The sequence below is a fragment of the Poecilia reticulata genome, linkage group LG9 (assembly GCF_000633615.1).
Source record: "Poecilia reticulata strain Guanapo linkage group LG9, Guppy_female_1.0+MT, whole genome shotgun sequence".
In the NCBI taxonomy this organism is placed as follows: domain Eukaryota; kingdom Metazoa; phylum Chordata; class Actinopteri; order Cyprinodontiformes; family Poeciliidae; genus Poecilia; species Poecilia reticulata.
This window is the reverse complement of record NC_024339.1, coordinates 21,397,554-21,417,363: the sequence shown is the minus strand read 5'-3', so window position 1 is coordinate 21,417,363 and position 19,810 is coordinate 21,397,554. Positions and strand designations below refer to the sequence as shown.

General features: G+C 39.8%; 1 protein-coding gene and 1 long non-coding RNA gene across 3 annotated transcripts in view; one reads left to right on the top strand and one right to left on the bottom strand.

Annotated features, from left to right (window-relative positions):
• The window catches only part of hip1rb (huntingtin interacting protein 1 related b), a 26,660-nt gene extending 9,342 nt beyond the window's left edge, over positions 1-17,318 (bottom strand). The window contains exons 1-16 of one of the 2 annotated variants that reach the window (XM_008418572.2): positions 17,076-17,318; positions 6,450-6,513; positions 5,283-5,425; positions 5,033-5,089; positions 4,853-4,933; positions 4,643-4,719; positions 4,449-4,510; positions 3,274-3,414; positions 3,138-3,195; positions 2,505-2,580; positions 2,212-2,370; positions 2,072-2,124; positions 1,920-1,992; positions 395-578; positions 220-308; positions 6-122 (exon numbers count right to left, since the gene is read on the bottom strand). In XM_008418572.2, coding sequence (XP_008416794.1) covers positions 6-122; positions 220-308; positions 395-578; positions 1,920-1,992; positions 2,072-2,124; positions 2,212-2,370; positions 2,505-2,580; positions 3,138-3,195; positions 3,274-3,414; positions 4,449-4,510; positions 4,643-4,719; positions 4,853-4,933; positions 5,033-5,089; positions 5,283-5,425; positions 6,450-6,513; positions 17,076-17,156 — 1,515 coding nt within the window. In that variant the 5' untranslated portion in view covers positions 17,157-17,318. Of the gene's footprint in view, positions 1-5; positions 123-219; positions 309-394; positions 579-1,919; positions 1,993-2,071; positions 2,125-2,211; positions 2,371-2,504; positions 2,581-3,137; positions 3,196-3,273; positions 3,415-4,448; positions 4,511-4,642; positions 4,720-4,852; positions 4,934-5,032; positions 5,090-5,282; positions 5,426-6,449; positions 6,514-15,790; positions 16,126-17,075 lie in introns of those variants that run through there. The other variant, XM_008418571.2, reaches the window with a different exon arrangement.
• Positions 17,279-19,810, top strand: LOC103470263 (uncharacterized). The gene is made up of 2 exons (XR_534473.2): positions 17,279-17,362; positions 19,342-19,810. It is a non-coding gene; the product is annotated as an uncharacterized LOC103470263 (long non-coding RNA).

Genomic DNA, 19,810 nt, shown 5'->3' with positions numbered 1-19,810 from the left:
CCAACCTTCATATCTGCCTCCTGTTTGACTCGTTCCACCTCGAAGCTCAGCTGCTGCTTTGTCCGCTCCACTTCCTCCTGAGTCTGCTGGGTGACCGACAGCATCTTCACAGTGTCTGCGCTCTGTTGGCACATTAGCACACTCAGCGTTACAACAGAAGGCCGGCTGGCCACAGTCTAGCTGAAAGCAAACATCTCTGAGCGAGTCTGGAGTCTGTACCTTGCGGAGCAGTTCAGCATGGCTGGCCACCAGCTCCGTGTGTTTCTCCTTCAGTTTGTTGTATCGCTGCTCGGTTGATTGCGCCCTTCCTTCACATTCAGAGATGATCAGGTTGAATTATCTTGCTCATGCTTGCAGGAGTTGCCAAACAAAGTGCTTCATTAACACATCTTACTCTCTGCCTCCAGGAAGGTGCCCTGTAAACTCTCGTGCTCTGCGTTCCGGCGCCGGGTCGCCTCCAGCTCCATGCGCAGCTGCTCGTTTTCCACCAGCGCGCGCTGCTTGTGCATGCGCTGCTCCTCCAGCTCTGCCTCCAAACTGTTGATTTGGGACTTGAGTTGCGTGACGTAGCGTTGAGCCTTCAGGACCAGAAAGTAGAAGAAGAGTTGAGAAAAGCAGTTTTAGGTCAAAATCCAAAGACTTGCAAAGATTTTGACACCCCCCTGCAGCATTTTGTCAGATTTAAGTGACAGATCAACACAAACTAACTACCAGTTTTACAAATCTAGAGACAGAAAATGTTCCCCTATTCTTTGCAAAACAGCTTGAGGTCAGTCAGATTAAAGTCTGAACATCAGTGTTCAAGTCTCACTGCATCTGGATTTGGTCAGGACTTTGACTGGGCCATCGTATCACATGAATACGCTTTGATCTAAACTCTTCCAATTTAGCTCCGGCTGGATGTTTAGGTTTGTTGACCTGCTTGAAGGTGAATCTTCTCTAAAGTCTGAACTCTTTTTCAGCCTTCAACAGTTTTTCCTCCCAGGTTGTCTTATATTTTCCCCATCAACTCTTGATCAGTTTCCCTGTCCCTGCTGGAAAAAGCATTTCCATAGCATGATGCAGGTACCACCACATTTCACAGAGGGGGTGGTGTGTTCATGAAAATGTGCAGTGTAGTTTCCATCACGCCTAGCATTTTGTACGTACCGTAAGCCAAAAAATACCAAACACACGTTTGCTGTGTATTCAACATGACTTTCTTTGTCAATACCTTTAATGTCTGTCCGATCCATCAATGTGGTTGACCGTGCCTTGGTACAGCTGCAGCATTCTCTTTCCATTTTCCATTTAGTGTTTTCTAAGATGCTTAAAGCTCAGAATATTGTTTTATACACAACTCTGCTTTAAACTTCCCCACAACTTTCTACCTGACATGTATGGTAAGTTCCTTGCTCTTCGTGATGTAATTCTTTCTCAAATGTTCTCTTAAAAAACCCTTTGAGGCTTACATATTACATGCTAAACCTTAACATGTTTATTTGTAAAAATAAAACTAAAAATCCATGTTTCATTTTCTTTCCATTTTGCTTTTCATATACCCTCCCTCCCACACACACACACACACACACACACGCACACACACGCACGCAAACACACACACCCATTTCAGTTTGTGGTTGCACTGCAACAAAATGTGAAAATGTTCAAGGGGTGTGAATACTTTTGCAGAGTATTATATTATAAACAGAATCGATCTGTACACAACAATTCATCACAAGGCGACTTTGGTCAGTTGACATTCAGAGTCTGCTCGCCACATTCTTCACGTCAGGAGTGGCATTTGGCATTTGCATCCAGGAAAACACATGATCCGGATTCCTTTGCATGTAGATAATTGTGCCTTTTTGCAGTCACACACAAAGGAAAAATAAATTCCTACACTGAAGCATTATGGCATGGTATTCTAGAATCCTCACCTCCGTTTTGACTTTCTCCAGCTCTGCTCTTAGCAGCTCAAGTTCCGACTTCAGGCTTTCAATCTGGAGATCCCTGCCAGACAGAAACCACCACCAGTCACACTCTGCTGGGACTAAAATCATAACAATCAATTCAAAAATTAAAAGCTTACCTCTCATCAAAGCCTCCATTTGGAGGCCCAAACGCCTGATCAAAAATGTCCACCTGTTGAATAAAACACAAACTCCAAAGCATTTAGACAGCAGGTAGCAGACTGTGTACATCCATACACCTGTGACTAGTGAAACACACCTGAGGCTGAGACTGCAGGCTGGGGGTCAAGGTTTCAACCTCGATGAGCGGCTCTGGCTCATCGTCATCGTCGTCTTGCTGATCATCGTCGTCGGGGATGACGACCACCGGCTTCACGTGTTTGGCCAGTGCTGCTGCATGAAGGAAGTTTGGTGGAGACTGGAAGAAAACACATTCATTTAAATGATGACGGCATGGGCAGCACAGAACCAGCATGTGACTTGCAGCGAAGTCTGTAACACCCAAAATGTCGCTGTGACTCAGCAGAAGTGCAGCCATTTTTCCTCTCTTACATCAGGCAGCCGGGGAATCTGGATCAGCCTCTTGAAATACACCATCTCTCTGGCTCTGTTAAAGAAGTTCTTCAGGCTGTGTAAACAAAAACAAACAATGCACAAATACATTACGCACAGTATAATCCATCAGCAATTTAATTTCTAGTTCCTTTCTGTTATTGCATGGGGTAAACCATATTACTAAGTCAAATATGAACAAATCTGCACAATCTGACAAAAAGCAACGCCACCGAAAATACATCATCTAGTCTGATACAAACACACAATATGTGGGATGTGGTCCATTACAAAACTATTCTTTTATTTATAGATTTAGCCACATCACAACCTCACAATGCATTTTACTGGAGTTTCACAATCTTTCTGAAAATAATAATCGATACTGGATTTTATTTGGAAGCATCAGACTACAGGGAGCTGAATATAACTGCATACCAAACTTTCCAATTTTTAAATCCATGTTTCATTCTCCCTCAACTTCACAATTACACTCAACATGGTGTTGGTTTATCAAAGTTTTATTTACTGAAAGTAGAGTTCAGTGTTTAATTGTAACTGGGTGGATCAACGTTATGCTACAGATGGCCATTGAATAAAGAAAAGACAAAAAACTTTGATGAGTTCACTGACCTGTTGAATTGCTCACGGAAACGGTCACGGTGTCCTTGTAGGGTATCAGCAGGCAGACCTGGAATCATGATGCAGGTTTTTAGGCGCACATACAGATCGACTGCGTGTATTTTTCCAGAGCAGTTGGCGTTCTTACAGGCATGCAGCTTGAAAAGCAGCTTGACGTTAAAGTGGTAGAGCTGGCTGCAGTCCTGGACGACCTGGATGAGCGGAGCCAGGCGACACTGACCCGACGTGAGGCTGGTGACGGCGATGGAAGAGTTCAGCTGCCGCAACACTGCAGGAGAAAGCAAAGACATTTAAGATTCAGTGCCTTCTCAAACATGAACCCACTGCATTTCTGTTTCACTACTTTGGTTCAGGAATTGGAGCATTGTTTGAAAAGTGAGCCAAATTAAAATAAAGTACCTTACCAAGAAGGTAACAATGTCAAATAATTGAAGACATTTTTTATTGTACTCAACAGAAGTTATAAATACTATAAATGTTTAAGAACATAAATAACTGAAAAGCAAAAATAATGATATGCATTATAAATCAATACGCTCACAATGTTTGATTTGCACCTGATAATTATGTTACTGAATATACATAATTAAGAAATTTCACATGTAATGATTTAGTTAAAATGTGAGACACTTTAGATTCGAGTCTGCTATTTTCAAAATTTCTCAGTATTTTATGGCGTCATTTTGACCTTACTCTACAGAACATTATTCTTAATTTTGTTTTTTCATCTATTAGAAATACTTCTGTCACTCTTTGAACTTGCATATCTCAATCTTCTATCACTGTTACACCTAAAGTTCCCACTGAGGAACAATGCATTTTAATCCCAGCTCCAGAAAACACGTGGCTATGCTCAGACAGCCGACATGAAAACTTTACGAAGCTTGAAAACACTTTTTAATCCACTCGATTTCCAAAGCACATTCCAATTTGTTCCTGGTGTTGTGATTCTGGGCCTCCGCCCTGCAAGCCTGGGAAAAACATGTCATTACTGCTAAACAGTAGGAAATCACTTTAATGAGCTCTGAGTGCAGGCACTTCCTCAATGGTGAAACAACAAACAAGTAAAGAGGAGTTCAAGCTAAACCGAGTTGGCTCAGTCACGTTTTGCATGGAATTGTTCCCAGTCCGTGTGAAGAGATGCAGCCCGTCAGCTTCTTACTTTAACCTTTCTTGATTGAGGCCATTATTTGTGCATAAATAGATCATGTCTGCAGGCAGCAGTCCTCAGCTGCAGCTCAGGTTTCTCTTTCCTCAGAAAGCAGTTCAGAAAAAAAAGGTAGGAGGGGTTTTAGCTATCACCTGTCTCGGCCAGCTTCAGCTCAGCGTCCATGTAATCGAACACCTCCACGGTGAGCTGGAACCTGCAGGACAGAAGGCGATATCTTTGTCACTCAGGATGGAGGCCCCACCACGGCACAATGGAGCTCTGACTCTGCAAGGTATATGAAAGGGCTTACTTTCATCAGAGGTTAACTTTTTTTTTTTAAACTCACACATTATTAATGTCCGTCCCCGCAGTGCGCTCCAGCACTTCGTCCTTCACCTCCAGGTTTGGAGGGATTTCCGTATGCTGCAAAGATGCAAAGCTTGAGGTTTAGCACTCTGCAACCAAAACAACTTGTGCTTTTTATGAGTTATTCTGAGTAAGCAGAGCAGAACAATAAAGTTTCTGCCTTATACAAGTGTGACAATGATGCATATACCTTTACATGAAACTCCATCTTTGTGCAGAGGAGCTTGATATACAAAGTCACTAGCTGTCCATATTTGTCATGGAGGTGGCTCTTGAAATGAAACGAGCGGGAAACAATTATAGAACAAGAAAAAAACTTTAAAAACATGAAGAGTTAAAAAAATATATATATATATACACTAGGACTCACCCATAGCTTCCCATATTCAGCTAGAGAACCATGATGCCGCATGCAGTCTTGAAGAACCTGCAGAGGTTAAATGCACAGCTCAACTAATGTCACATTCACCGAGAGAGAGGACTGCTCCTATTTTATTTTTCACAAAGCTTTGTGTTTAAAAAGAATCAAATCAATCAAAGAAGAAAGATTAGAATAATCAGTGGCTCTGCCTGTACTTGCAAACAGTTTAAATCAGGTAAAGCGGTGCGGGTCGCCTTACATTGCGGTGGCCGTCGCGCAGGATTTTGTGCAGCACATGGCAGAACTTCCAGCACAGGATGGAGCTGGTGCCCAGAGGGAAGCCCTGAGAGTAGGACCAGAAGGTGTAGGCTCCCTTCTCCCTGTGAGTCCCCAAGATGATTCCTGCTCATGCTGTTAAGGAAAATACAAACTACCACACAACTGTGTCACAATTCTCAAAAATAACAAATTTAATATAAAATTAAAAAAAAATTTTTTTGGGATATTTGCATTATATTTATTTTCCAAAACACCTGACTCGAATGAATGGCTCCTTCAGAAATGAATGCTGTGCTGATGAGAGTTCAGGTGTGTTGCAGAAGAATAGTAGCTCTCAAGTTTAATCCTGCTTACTAAAAACAAATAGTTTTTCAATCTGCACACCATTTAAAAAAACATGAAATCTGCTGTTTCATTCAAATGTGTTTCATTGGTGATGACTGTGTTGGCGTCACCAAAAATAAATGGCCTGTGAGGCTCAGAAGAGGAAACATTGCAACATTCATTGTCCAATATTTCTTCACAGATGACTACAGAGAGCTTATTCACACCTCAAGCTAGAGTTGGATGATTCCGACAAAACGATGACATCCCATTACTCTGTGCTTTTCTTTGCTATGACCAATATTCTAAATATTTAATTTATTACAGCGTCTTTGGCAAAGACTGTAGTACCACAAGTATTCACTCTCTCATTCCAGTTCAGGTGTTCCCATCACATCCAGTTGTGATGGATGTGATGGGAACATCCATCACAACTGGTGGTGGATGTTCTCTAACTGAGAACATCCACCACTTGGATGTCGTTTTGCATTTAGATGCCAGTTCTAATTGAAGGCAGCATTACTCTGAAAAGGGTCAAAATGGGTACTGCAAAAATTCTTTCCAAGTTTAAGAGTCATGGTCTAAAAGAAACTAACAACATATGTGGCAAATTGCAAACTGGTTTCCAAATTTGACATTTCACTGACTGAATGGGTGCGAAACATGAGCGTTACTGCTGGTACTGCTAAGAGACATCAGAACAAAAAATCAATTTTAAGACAAAAGGCAAAGATGAAACATGAGCAAACCCAAAAGACAGAGGTTTTTCTGAAGCCAACTATGTTTTGTAACCTTGATGAAAATGAAACCGTTTCAAGGATACGTCGCGCATGTTTCTCCTTCACAGGCGTCTCTGTGTTGTTGATGGCTTTGCTAATGCTGCTGAGCTAAAAGGAGAGGAGTTAAATTAGATTAGATCTTGGACATCTTTATTCTTCACAAACATGCCACATAGTAGGTTGCATGTACTTTATCTTGCATCGGCTGCACGTTTGTTTTTTGGTGAGTTTTTATGGGCATTTAAAAAATAACTAACGCCACTTAATACACACAGACAAGCACTACGTGTTTAACTTTATTGTGACTAATTAATATAAAATGCTTTTCATAAAACTAACCAACAAACAAGTTCTAACAAGTAAAAAAAAATGTTCAGACAAATATCTAAAATTAACTCAAGGAAGAAGTAAAATGTTTTTCTAGCTGATGTTAATCAGCTAATCTTATGCTGACATCAATACAAAGTTGACCACATCCAGTGGCAGCATTTTCAGACCGCCCGTGTCAAACTCAACAGCTCTTGTGTTAAATATTCAAAGGAAACTCCTAATAAAAGAGACAAACCCTGAATCAACGGGTGGTAACTACAACGCTATTAATAAACTTGAGTGACTCGCTGTCACAGAAAGACATTAGACGGGCAGCTCTGCAACCTGTCCAGCAGGTAAAACTGGAACTGCTGAGACACGAGCAAGAAGGCAGCAAAAGGACACATCAGTGGGATCTGAGCGAGTCTTCTGGACTTATACAACCTGAGGTTCAGAAACTGGTGGTTCTTTGTTCCTCTTGTTTAAGCCAAGAACATTTTAATCAGAGCTGGGGAAGAACTCAAGCTTTTTATTCTATTGTATTACCAATACATTTGATGATTCAATGTCCCCTAACAATCTTTTAAAAATGCATATTTTCTTAGTAAAACTCTTGAAATTATTTAATTACAGTTTTTTTTGTTAGTTATAATGAATACCTGGCTAAAAAATACTCAGCTGTATGCAAAGCATGCTGTGTACTTTTACGCAACTTGTTTCAGAAGTTTAAAACACATAATTGTTCTCAAATACTGTGTCATGGTGTGCTGTCACTTTAAGACAAAATAATGCAAATGGGAAAAGACAATATAGGCAAAATTTGCTGCAACGGATAAAGCTAATCACTAGAGAGTAGTTAAATAGTTATAATAAAAAAAACATCTATGCTTTCAAGAATATTTTTGGAATATCTCAATAAATGAAGTAAATGTTTTTAATAAATGTATTTTTCCACTGCTCTGGTATTCTGAACAGTCTTATCTAAAATCTGTGAAAGAAACTAGATAGTAAAAAAGGGCAGAATAACCATCCTGGATTAAAAGAAAGAAACACTGGGGTGCATAATGTTCTCTTTTAGGATTATATGTTTAAATCATAAATAACCACCTCCATCATGACGATACTTGGCTGTCTCAAAGCTAATTATTTCCAGTCCTGCCTTAGTTCATATTTATGTTTTATGTCACTTTTACGTCAGAGATGTCAATCAGCTAATCTTATGCTGACATTAATACAAAGTTGACCCAGGAATATCCTGATCTCAAGAATCATCTCCAGATCTGTATTTTCTGACTAAATGATAGATGCTTTTTGTTTCATGTACAGTCCGATTTTATGCAATCCTACGTTTGGTGTGAATCTACAATTTGAGCAGCTAGTTTATAGAAAAGTCTTGACATTCACACTCAGCAGAGAAGGCAGCAGATGAAACGCTAGTCAAAAATTGCTTTAAAAACTCCCTTAATTTTTGTCTAAACAGTTATCTGAAACTCATAACATGTTGAAATAAGAAATTAAGTGATCAGTATAGAGAAGAAATATGCTAATGTTAGCCCAACATCGAGCTGCTCAGCATAAAAACAGTCAGCGGGATCAGTAAATCATTAAAGACTCTGCAAAGGCAGATTCAGATATTCTTTGAGAAAATAAAGAAAATGGGACATTTTATGAGTTATAATAGGATGTCAAACATTTATGTCAATGATCTGACTGTGTTTCTTCTCTTTTGGTCTTACATGTTGGAAATCCTTATCTTTGCCAACCCTCATATCAGTGGTAGTAGTTTTAATTCAACATGTCTATAAGAGCCTTTTTAATCCATTAGAGACCTGGGAGTCAAACCCATGTAAACACAACCATCCAACCATTAACGGTCAGACAAGAGATAAGAGAGGAGGTACACTCTGGGCAAAACAAGACGTATCTGTTTATAAAAGACTCCATCCCAACCCCCCGGCCTCTTTCTGACTCAAATGAACCGCGTGCCCCTTCATTTACACTGGGCAAGTGAAGGCAGCGAGCGTGGAAGTTTGTGTGACAATGAGGGGTTTGTTGGGGGAGGAAGGCCGACAGCCGGGGTAGAAGGTTGGGTTGGATAGGGGGATGCGATCTGGCACACAGAGCCTGGCACAGAAACCTCAACAGATGGCTGCTGAGCAGCAAGGCTGCAGGGAAGCTCTCAGACTACTTTCGGCAAAAAAAGTGAGAACAAACGGACGGAAAAGGACATCGAGTGCGAGTGGAAAGCGACTGAATATACTGTACAATTAGGGAACATTAGTATTTCTTTAATGGTTTGAACTCAACATTTGTTCTGTAATAATTAGGACAAAATGTCAATGATTTCCGATAGTAGGGCCGACATTTTCTCAAATCTGTTTTTTCATTGTTCAGTGCACATGCAAATTATATGCATTTTTAGAAAAGTGAGTCAACTCGAGTCCAATATTCTTATTTCTAATCACTGCAAAGTATTTTATGATTCACCAATCAGAATTGATCAAGTCAAATTTGGACGCTTTAAGAAACCAGGAGCTGCAGATGCTGGTACTGTAGACTGTGTAATGCTCACACACTTAATGCTGCATCTGGTTGAAGCGACGGTAAATCCCTCTTTAACCAGCAGAGACAAGTCGTGAGAGAGAGGGACAGCCTGGATAAATCCCAAGCCCGCCTTAAGGTCCAATCCCAGCTAGCATTAGTGCAGGAACACAAACACACACACACACACACGCGCTTCTGCACTCACATACTGTAAGCTTCTTTAATGCAAGGCGTCTCTGCTTACCGGGTCATCTCTGCTTTTCAGCAGCGTCTCCATAAGTTGTGATGTGAAACACTGAGAGATGAAGTCAAAGCATCAGCGCTACACCTCCACTGTTTCTCTCCGAACATAATTCCCCAAGGTGAGGGCACTTACTGCAGGACTTTATCTGCTTAATTCAACAGTCAGCTGCAGAGGATCTGCCTGACAAGGTCGCAGACTAGCTCCGGTTAGCAAGAGCAACCTTTTAACTGCGAAGTGCATCAACAAATGGGAGGCTAGTCAATAAGGGAGCGGTACTGAAAAATTATACATGTCTCTGACGGTATTTCCTGTCAACCTAGAAAGCCAATTTTCTTCATTAACTTTTAATAGTTTTGTCTCTCTCTCTTTCGGAGTTGAGTCATGTCTACCTCCTCTGACTGAAGTGATTCAACTTCCCCTCAATCAACACAGACAATGAACCCGACCAAAGCCCAACAAAGAGAGTCTTGTTCTCCTCCCGAGCTTTTATTCTAAATAGTCGTGGAAACTGCCTAAACACCATTAAAGGTCATATAGTGCACATTATTATTTCTGATAAGCCCTCGTTGAACTTCTAATGGCGATAAGTATGCAATAAATACAACTCTGGGACTTTGTAGCCTTACATTTGTTCATGCCAACTGTATTTAGACATTTATGTTGGGGCTTTCCATAAATCATAACTCTGATACTCTATACAGACAGGATAATATCTTATCTGGATAGAGTTTCCTTTTATATCTAAATAAATTAAGCATATTGCATTAAACTAGGGGAGACAGGATCCAATGGAAGAACTGATCAATTTCAAATCAGCAATTGATACTCATTTATCTTTACGAATTGTGATAATAGAAGCAAGTGCAATAGGAGCAGTAATTCTTTACATTAGGGGTAGATGCATAATCTTCTCCCGTGAATGAGCAATCACCAGAAAAACATTGTTTCACTATCAAAACAAAAGACAAAATGATTAAGGAAGTGAGATTTTAAACTGCACAGTCTTTACAGTCTTACCTGAACTCAGATTTTTAAACGACTGCCTACATTTTTAAAATCTAGCATTTACCATAACAGTTTGAAAGCTTAATTGGATAATACAGAGCTTCTTTCTTGCACTCCCATCTGCTGAAAGTCTTGCTCTCTCTCGCTCCATTATAGCCTGAATGAACCAGAAACGTTTCAAACCACAGAAAACACTTCCCTACATCTTTGTGCATTTTCTGACTTCATTTTCAAACAACTCACTGAGACTAAAACCAGCTAAATTTGCACTTTCTTCCATCAATAACAACTACAATACAGAATAGTGTTATTGTCAGCGCAACCTGGTGCTTGTACCGCATTTTAGGGACAGCAAAGTCAATTTTCTTTCTGAAGCTCCACATCGAACCACAGAAAAACTGTCCCCAACCCAGGCTGGGTAGCTTCCAGACCACTGAATCGCTTTAGTAAATTAGCTAATGATGGCGATCATGTGAAACTAATATAATAAATTCAATAAAATCTCTAAACAGATTCCAGGGACAAAAGTAAAATTACACTGCATTTAGAATGATTAAGGAGGATGTTGGTCTATTGTGAGTGAAAATAAAAGAAGAAATGTTGTGCCAATAGTGTGTTGTAATCGAAGACAAATCTAGTACCAATGCCAAAACTATTTGTCTCTGACAGAGCTTCCTGTGGGCGTTTGGTTTTAGTTTTATGCACACACACGCGCAGACACACAAAAAAAAAACCTATGCTACAGATTTCTCTAGAAAAGACACATCGATAGGAAGCTATAACAGGAGGATGACGAATGCTGACGAGACGTCTCAGAACAATCTGTCCCATTAACCACTGTGCATTTCATTCAGCGTTAGCTCCCACTCAGTGGCTAAGTTTACCCTTCAGGATTCCCATCCCCCTCCTGCTGCTTTCCCACATGGGTGCTTGCTCAGGCAACAGCAGTGAGGGAAGGCAAACATACAGTACAGATACACAAACACAAGCAGGACTTTGTGAGAGGCAGTTCACCTTGGCACCGAGGTCAAAATCAAAAGGAAATACGACAGGAGCGAGAGTAATGAATGGCGGAGGAGTTTCTGTGACTCCAGTTTAATTTACATATGAGCAACAAGGTAAAATCAGTACAGTCTGGGGTTTTAAACATTTTCTTCAAAGGTGAGTAATCTGATAAAGTCAGGGCATTATGCAAGTGCTTCATTTTCCTGTTGCCCAGGAAATACATTCAAATGAAGTGACAATTAAACTTTAGTATTAGGTCAAAGCAATTCATTTCTCCCCTTTCTGCAACTGAAGACATTTCAAATATGTATACTCACACAACAAACCTTATGCAACATGTTACTACCATGGAAAACTACAGCCAAAGGAAAACTACCTCCTTATTTCAAGTCTACAACTATAACAGCTGTTTAAAGTTAAATGGGTAATTTCAACAATCAAGTTCAATAATTACCAATTCAGTGTTTAGATTTAAGGAAAACGGTGGACAAATGTCATCTCTTCTCTACTGGAATAAGTCTAGTGGTAATTTCCGTTTTACTAACAGCTAAACTAAACTTTTCTGCCGTCATCTCTAAATCATCTTCTCCAACTCAAATGGAAACAATTATTCAAGCATCATGTTCTAATGTTCCTTCTCCTCTTTACACTCACATTACTCTGTGACTCCCTTAGGTGTCAACTTAGATGAGTAACTCAACAGATATATGACGACCTCGCACGGTGCTGCGAGTTTCATCTGTTCCCCCTCTGGGTCTCACAAGCTGGACAACCATTTGCAATAAGAACAAATCGGTCTCGTTTTAACCATTTAGTGTGAAAAGGGTTGTTGTGCGATCCATTGATACGCAGGAAGCACAAAGCAAAAACATCCTCCCATTTCTGCACAGAGTACCTAAAAAGATTGAACATCCTGATAAAAAAAGGCTGGTTCTGTTCTGGAGATTTCTCTGGAGATTTTCATGCAAAGCAGAATTCTTTATAAAAAATTAAAAGAAATCAAGAAAATTACAAAGAACCTTGAGCATCCTCTTCATCATCAGACTGTGATCAGACAGTCAGAGGCTTCTTCGGTGCCAATGTAACACAGACCAGTACAGGAGAGCCTTACTACCCACAGCATCTACAGCAACTCCTTAAGGAAAACTGTAACAACAATATGACGTAACATTTATCTTCCCTCTGGGATTAGTAAAGTGTTTTTGAATTGAAGCAATTCATTTCTCCTCTTTCTGCAACTGAAGACATTTCAAACATATATACTCACACAACAAACCTTATGCAACATGTTACCACCATGGAAAATTACAGGCGAAGGAAAACTACCTGCTTATTTCAAGTCTACAACTACAACAGCTGTTTAAAGTTAAATGGGTAACAACAATCATTTACAATCAATTATTGAACAATCAAGTTCAATAATTGCCAATTATTGAACTTGGTAATTCAATAACTCAAGTTCAAACTTGAGATATGCTTCAAGTTTGAACTAAAGCGGTGAAGCCCAGCAGTTGTCCTCAAAAGCTATTACTAAACGACTTCTAGATGCATCCTTCTCCAACACATTTGATCATTCGAGTTAATCGACTAACTGCATGTGGACAGTGGACCTGACACATACAGCAGCTTATAAAAAAATATTCAGACCTCCATAAACCTTTTGCAAATAAAACTCTGAATAGTGGGGTGTGCTTTTGCATTCAGTATTTGTGATTAAACTCTTAGCAGTTGTTGCAAACTGGGTGTACACACCAATTTTCTGCAAAAATCACTAAAAATATTGTCAACAAATAATCAAATAAATGTTTAAATTTAGTCAGCCAAGTAGCAAGAGTTAAGAGTTACAACCACATCAGAACTAGATGTGACTCTTTTACGTGGTGTAGCCACATACATGAAGCTAAAATGGCTTCATCGGGTAAACGTGATAGGCAGAAAGAGGCAGATAGCGTCTCCTCATCCACCTGTGCAGCAGGTTTAAATCACTTTCACAATCTGCATCTTTGATTACACAACAGACCGACATTTAAAACAGTCACAAGTCCCAACTGCAGGACTTATGAGTCTCATTAGTTTCGTTTTGACCAGAAGCTTTTAGCAATAAAAGTGCAATACATGTTTAATGAGTTTATGTTCATTTCCAGAGTCCAGACGTCTAATAGTTTAAACACCACGGCTCCTCCACTCTGGATGCACTTCATAGGCAAATAAAACACCGACTGTGGTGCACGCCTATCAAAGCAAAGTCTGTTTCAGCTACCAAAATACTGGAGAATCTGAACACCCAGAGAGCTGCTTGTTTGGCTACTGATCCTTGTCTGAATCTCGTGTTTCTCTCACACTGGGGAGTAAGACGCACTGTAGCTCCCAGTATGACTTACTGGTTAAAGAATGTAACCATTCAAGGTGGAGTTCAAGCTAACTACACCCGTTTTAAAAGGAATATCACAATAATCAGTTTACATAGACTTAATTTATTAATCAAAGAACAAGGCTTTAAAAAACGAGAGAAAGTGAGAGAGACAGAAAGAGAGAGAGAGCAAGAAAGACAAAGCAAGAGAGAGAGAGAGAGAGAGAGAGAGAGAGAGAGAGAGAGAGAGGACGCGAAATGTTTGTAAAGGAAGAAAGGTGGTCAAACAGGAAGGACTGGATTCAGAGAGGAATGAATGGCGTGACTTCTCAGACCTGAGACTGACTTTCAGTCTCTGATTTGAGGACAAAGTTGAAGTTAATTCACAAATATTGTCCCAAAAACAAATATCCAACACAGTTTAACAAGTCTTGAACATGCTAGTTTCATGGGTTTATATAAAATGTTTTGACTTAATCTGTGTCATCAAACCAATGTGAATAAAACTGCATTGTGAAAATACTCTGTTAAAATACCTACAATATTAGCTCACATAGTGAACTTCTCCAAATTACATCTTCATTGTAAACAGAAATTTTTTTTTTTTTTTTTACACATGTAAGTTTTTGGAACAGGAAACCTACAGCTACAGATGTTGCAGCCAATTCCCATATTTATATTATTGGTTCCATTAAGCAAGCACTGAAACAAGCATACTCTTAATATAAGTACATAAATGTGTATGCAGTCCCCTGTGATTATCTATTTAGTAATTTAATTCAAATGTTTAAACTCTGTTTTAAAGAGAATAATAATTCATTGTGTATTTTTATAACAAGTTCAGCAAAATGTGCTTAAAATTACTTTCAGTCTTTGTTAAGATATAAATTAAAATTAAATTATCATCAGACATCTCAGAGTATGGACCATCTCCAGAGAGGTGCCCTGATGGGGCCACTGGTGACACTGGGCTTGTATAACAAAACTAAAATTCAGAAATCTATGATATTTCAGGAGTCTCATTATGATGAGCATAAAATGTATGCTTTAAAATTCAGCGACTTATCAGATGCTTCTGACTAATTAGACATCTAAATACTGACAGTGATACATTACTACATTAATAAATATAATACTGTATGTTTATATCTAAAAAGAATACATCGTAAACTTTACTTTAGTATTTTAACACAAATTAAAATATAAATCTAGATATCTAATTTTTAAGCTTTTATAAACATTCCACAAAGAAATTAGTAAAACAAATGAATAAATATTCCACCAAATTGCATGAGACAATTAAATGATTCCTTACAGCAGGTTCTTGAGGAAATTACCAAGTTTGATTTAAAACAAAAAGAGGTATCAAAACATTTTCAGGTTAGAATAGCATACTATGAAGTACAGAAAAAAATGACACATGGATAAATAAATATTGCACCTTTCTAAAACGTGAACTCTCCTTTTGTAAACCCGTACTGGTAACATAATATGGTAAAGGTCTGGGAGCATGAGCAAATTTATTGAGGTGGTAAATGCCTCCGCTCGGCCCCCCTTGGTGGCGCCACTGCACAGAACTCACTTTGAAGAGTTTTTTTTTTCTTACTGAAACAAATACATTTGGGCTAAATCCAGTGCTGGAAAGTGAATGATGACATCTCTAAATTGTAACAAGTAATTTAAACAATAAAAGGTTGAATTTTTGTGTTTCAGGTTTAAATGTGCATGGTGAAGCTGTGAGGCCTTCGGTACACCTGGTTTTCTAATTAAAGCTTCATTTTCTGACTTAAATTGTTGGCCGTAAATGTGGCCTATGCGGTAAGCCACGCAGAAGGCCTTTAAAAAAAAAAAGAAGAAAACCCCGCAGGTTTCCACTCCACTGCCTGATAAAAGCCCTGCACTCTCCGTGTCCGTGTGCGTTTTTTTACCTGCTGCTTGTCAAAGTGGTCCCTCTCCGCTCCGAGGTGATGCTCGGTCCTCCTGCTCTTCACCCGCGTATGAATGTTCATCCTTCAGCCGGCACAAAGACGCTTTCACCGAGAAGAAGGGCCGTCCCTCCGCTGCTTTCCGAACCGTCCAGGGGAGCTCAAAGTGCGGGGGTTTCCTCTCGTATCCGCCGAGAGTGTCAAACCAGACGTCTGCACATCTCCGAGCTGCGGCTCCCTTTACTGCTGATGCGCCGCGGCAGAAGGAAGCAGGAAAAGCAAACGCGAGGGTGAGTTTAGCATTACGTGGACGGATCCACCCACAAGAGGTGGGGGGCGGAGGGAATCACCATCATCATCATCATCATCATCATCATCATCATCATCATCATCATCGTGTCCTCTAGCGAGCACATCCACCTACAGGCAGGTTGTTTTCAGATCAGCTTTTTTTTTTTTATCCATCTGTGTTTTTTCTTTTGTTCTGCCCTTTCATCTGTATTCATGGGCGCCATTCAGATTAATCAAAATGCACCGGGATTATTATTATTATTATTTCTCTAATCCTGAGGTTTCATCCGGTTAAAAAGAAACGAAAGAAAAAAAACTACAACTGATGACACAAACCAGGAAATGAGAATCAGATGATGTGGGTGGACTGACACGACACCTTCAGTGGCGCATGTGGCTGTCGGATTTCCATTATAACACATCAAATTAAATTAAGGTTCACTCTGGTTTTTAATGGTGTTTAAAAGAAAATATGGGATCCTCTAACAGCNGGATAAATAAATATTGCACCTTTCTAAAACGTGAACTCTCCTTTTGTAAACCCGTACTGGTAACATAATATGGTAAAGGTCTGGGAGCATGAGCAAATTTATTGAGGTGGTAAATGCCTCCGCTCGGCCCCCCTTGGTGGCGCCACTGCACAGAACTCACTTTGAAGAGTTTTTTTTTTCTTACTGAAACAAATACATTTGGGCTAAATCCAGTGCTGGAAAGTGAATGATGACATCTCTAAATTGTAACAAGTAATTTAAACAATAAAAGGTTGAATTTTTGTGTTTCAGGTTTAAATGTGCATGGTGAAGCTGTGAGGCCTTCRGTACACCTGGTTTTCTAATTAAAGCTTCATTTTCTGACTTAAATTGTTGGCCGTAAATGTGGCCTATGCGGTAAGCCACGCAGAAGGCCTTTAAAAAAAAAAAGAAGAAAACCCCGCAGGTTTCCACTCCACTGCCTGATAAAAGCCCTGCACTCTCCGTGTCCGTGTGCGTTTTTTTACCTGCTGCTTGTCAAAGTGGTCCCTCTCCGCTCCGAGGTGATGCTCGGTCCTCCTGCTCTTCACCCGCGTATGAATGTTCATCCTTCAGCCGGCACAAAGACGCTTTCACCGAGAAGAAGGGCCGTCCCTCCGCTGCTTTCCGAACCGTCCAGGGGAGCTCAAAGTGCGGGGGTTTCCTCTCGTATCCGCCGAGAGTGTCAAACCAGACGTCTGCACATCTCCGAGCTGCGGCTCCCTTTACTGCTGATGCGCCGCGGCAGAAGGAAGCAGGAAAAGCAAACGCGAGGGTGAGTTTAGCATTACGTGGACGGATCCACCCACAAGAGGTAGGGGGCGGAGGGAATCACCATCATCATCATCATCATCATCATCATCATCATCGTGTCCTCTAGCGAGTACATCCATCTACAGGCAGGTTGTTTTCAGATCAGCTTTTTTTTTTTTTTTGTCCATCTGTGTTTTTTCTTTTGTTCTGCCCCTTCATCTGAATTCACGGGCGCCATTCAGATTAATCAAAAATGCACCGGGATTATTATTAAAAATTAGGAAAACTGTAACTCGCTGATGGAAATGTCAAATCACTGTGGTGAGTCCGGTCAGAACCCCAAAGAAACCAGAGTCGGTTGGTTCAATCTGCACTTGCTGTTCAGTCTTTATTTCGCCGTAACGGTGTGGTTCTACAAGATATAAATAATAATACATCAGTGTCTGATGAATGAATGACTGAAATAACACACTAACTTAACCAACTACACTAATAAAGGTTGCACAGACATTCTTTTCTAATTAAACACGACACAAAGAAAACCCACTTTGTGTAGCTCAAGTGCGCACGTGAACGAAGCATGCAATCAATTAACGCCAAAACTTAAATATTCATATACATAAACAATATTTTTAACTTCCTAACATCACTTACTTGTATTCCACGCACCCAAATCGAAAATAAAAGGTAACAACTGCAAAAGGCAACTCAAACTACTCAAATGTTATCGGTAACTCGACTCCTTCCTTTTCTTCTCTCCTTTTTTCCATCTGCGTGCTGATTCACAGGTGCTCTAAGCTCCGCCCCCTTTAAAGAGCCTCATCACGCACTTAGGCAGCCATTTTCACTATTATTATTATTATTAGTAGTATTATTATTATTTCGCGATTATTTCTCTAATCCTGAGGTTTCATCCGGTTAAAAAGAAACGAAAGAAAAAAAAAACTACAACTGATGACACAAACCAGGAAATGAGAATCAGATGATGTGGGTGGACTGACACGACACCTTCAGTGGCGCATGTGGCTGTCGGATTTCCATTATAACACATCAAATTAAATTAAGGTTCACTCTGGTTTTTAATGGTGTTTAAAAGAAAATATGGGATCCTCTAACAGCCTAGCCCCCCAAAAATTATATATTTTCATAAAATGAACGCTCAGATAAAGTAGCATTGCCTCCATCATTGATTCTCCCCACACCTGTGTGTATATTAGATTTAAGTTTAAACTCTGAAAATACCATTCTAATACAGAGATATGCCTCGATCGAAACCATGTCACTGTAGCGCTGCTTTATGTTTAAAGTTTCTTCCAGCCTCTAAGCTTGTTTTTTTTTTTTTTACTTAATTTAGCTCCATCCTTTTTCCATCAGTTTCCCTGAAGAATATGACTCCCACAGCATGAGCCCTTTGCTGGACAGGACTGCTTGGAGTGCAATAATTGTTTATTCCARGAGTTGCATTTCTCCTGCTAATGTAATATTTAGTGATTTAGCCAGTTGGACAGAGTTTCTGGACACCGCAGCGGATGATAACGCTGGATACAAATGACACYAGCCAAAATACTAAAGGTCACACAGTGATAGAAGCACAGATAGAGGAGCAAAGACACCACCACTGAATTCATCATTTAAATATTTACCAATGTCACTGCAAAATCTTCTAACACACGATGCTCAAAAATGTGATTTTGGTTATAAGTTAGGATGAAATTCATCCTATTGTAGCCTATCAGTTTTATTCTCTGCTGCTGTTTAGATTCGTCTGCACTTCCTCATTATTTTGTAACCTTTCTTTGATTTGCTTTTTAATGGTTTAATGGTTGTGTTTCTCGCTCTTTCATTTTCAAACCAGACGTGTGATGTGTGCAAAAAGTTGATTACACCATGTACACCAATGTACATGAAAAATATTGCTTACAAGATTGTCCAACTGGAATTTCTTGTTTAGGTTTTTTTTGGGACTGGGTGGAGTTTCAACCGTGATGTTTTTGTTCACAGGTATGCAGGTGAAAGAAGCACAACGGCTGGTGGGACAACAAGGGGTGGACATGACAGGGACATGCTGTCTGTCCTGCAGGCCAAACCGGCTCTTTCAGATTTTTCTGCCCCTGTCTGAACTCTACGCAAACATTACAAAGCAGAATCCAATCCAGTGAGGCAGAAGGAGAAGCATCCATGGATGAACAGCCCAAAGAAATGCATGATTTATTCAAAGAATGTGGCGGACGTTACGGTGGGCAAATGAAGTCACACAAAGACGGCTTTTCGCAAAGAGAACCGTAGAAAGGTGGAAAGTTTACCTGTTTTCATTTTTCATCCTTCACACTTTTTTTTACTCACGTTTTTTTGATGCAGTTGTGTTAAGTTCTTGGATATTTTAAAAGTCYCATCACTTCATTTTGAATCAAATGTAGTACATATGTGCTTTCAATTTGCCTTYAAACTTAATAAAGCAATCCGTCTTGTT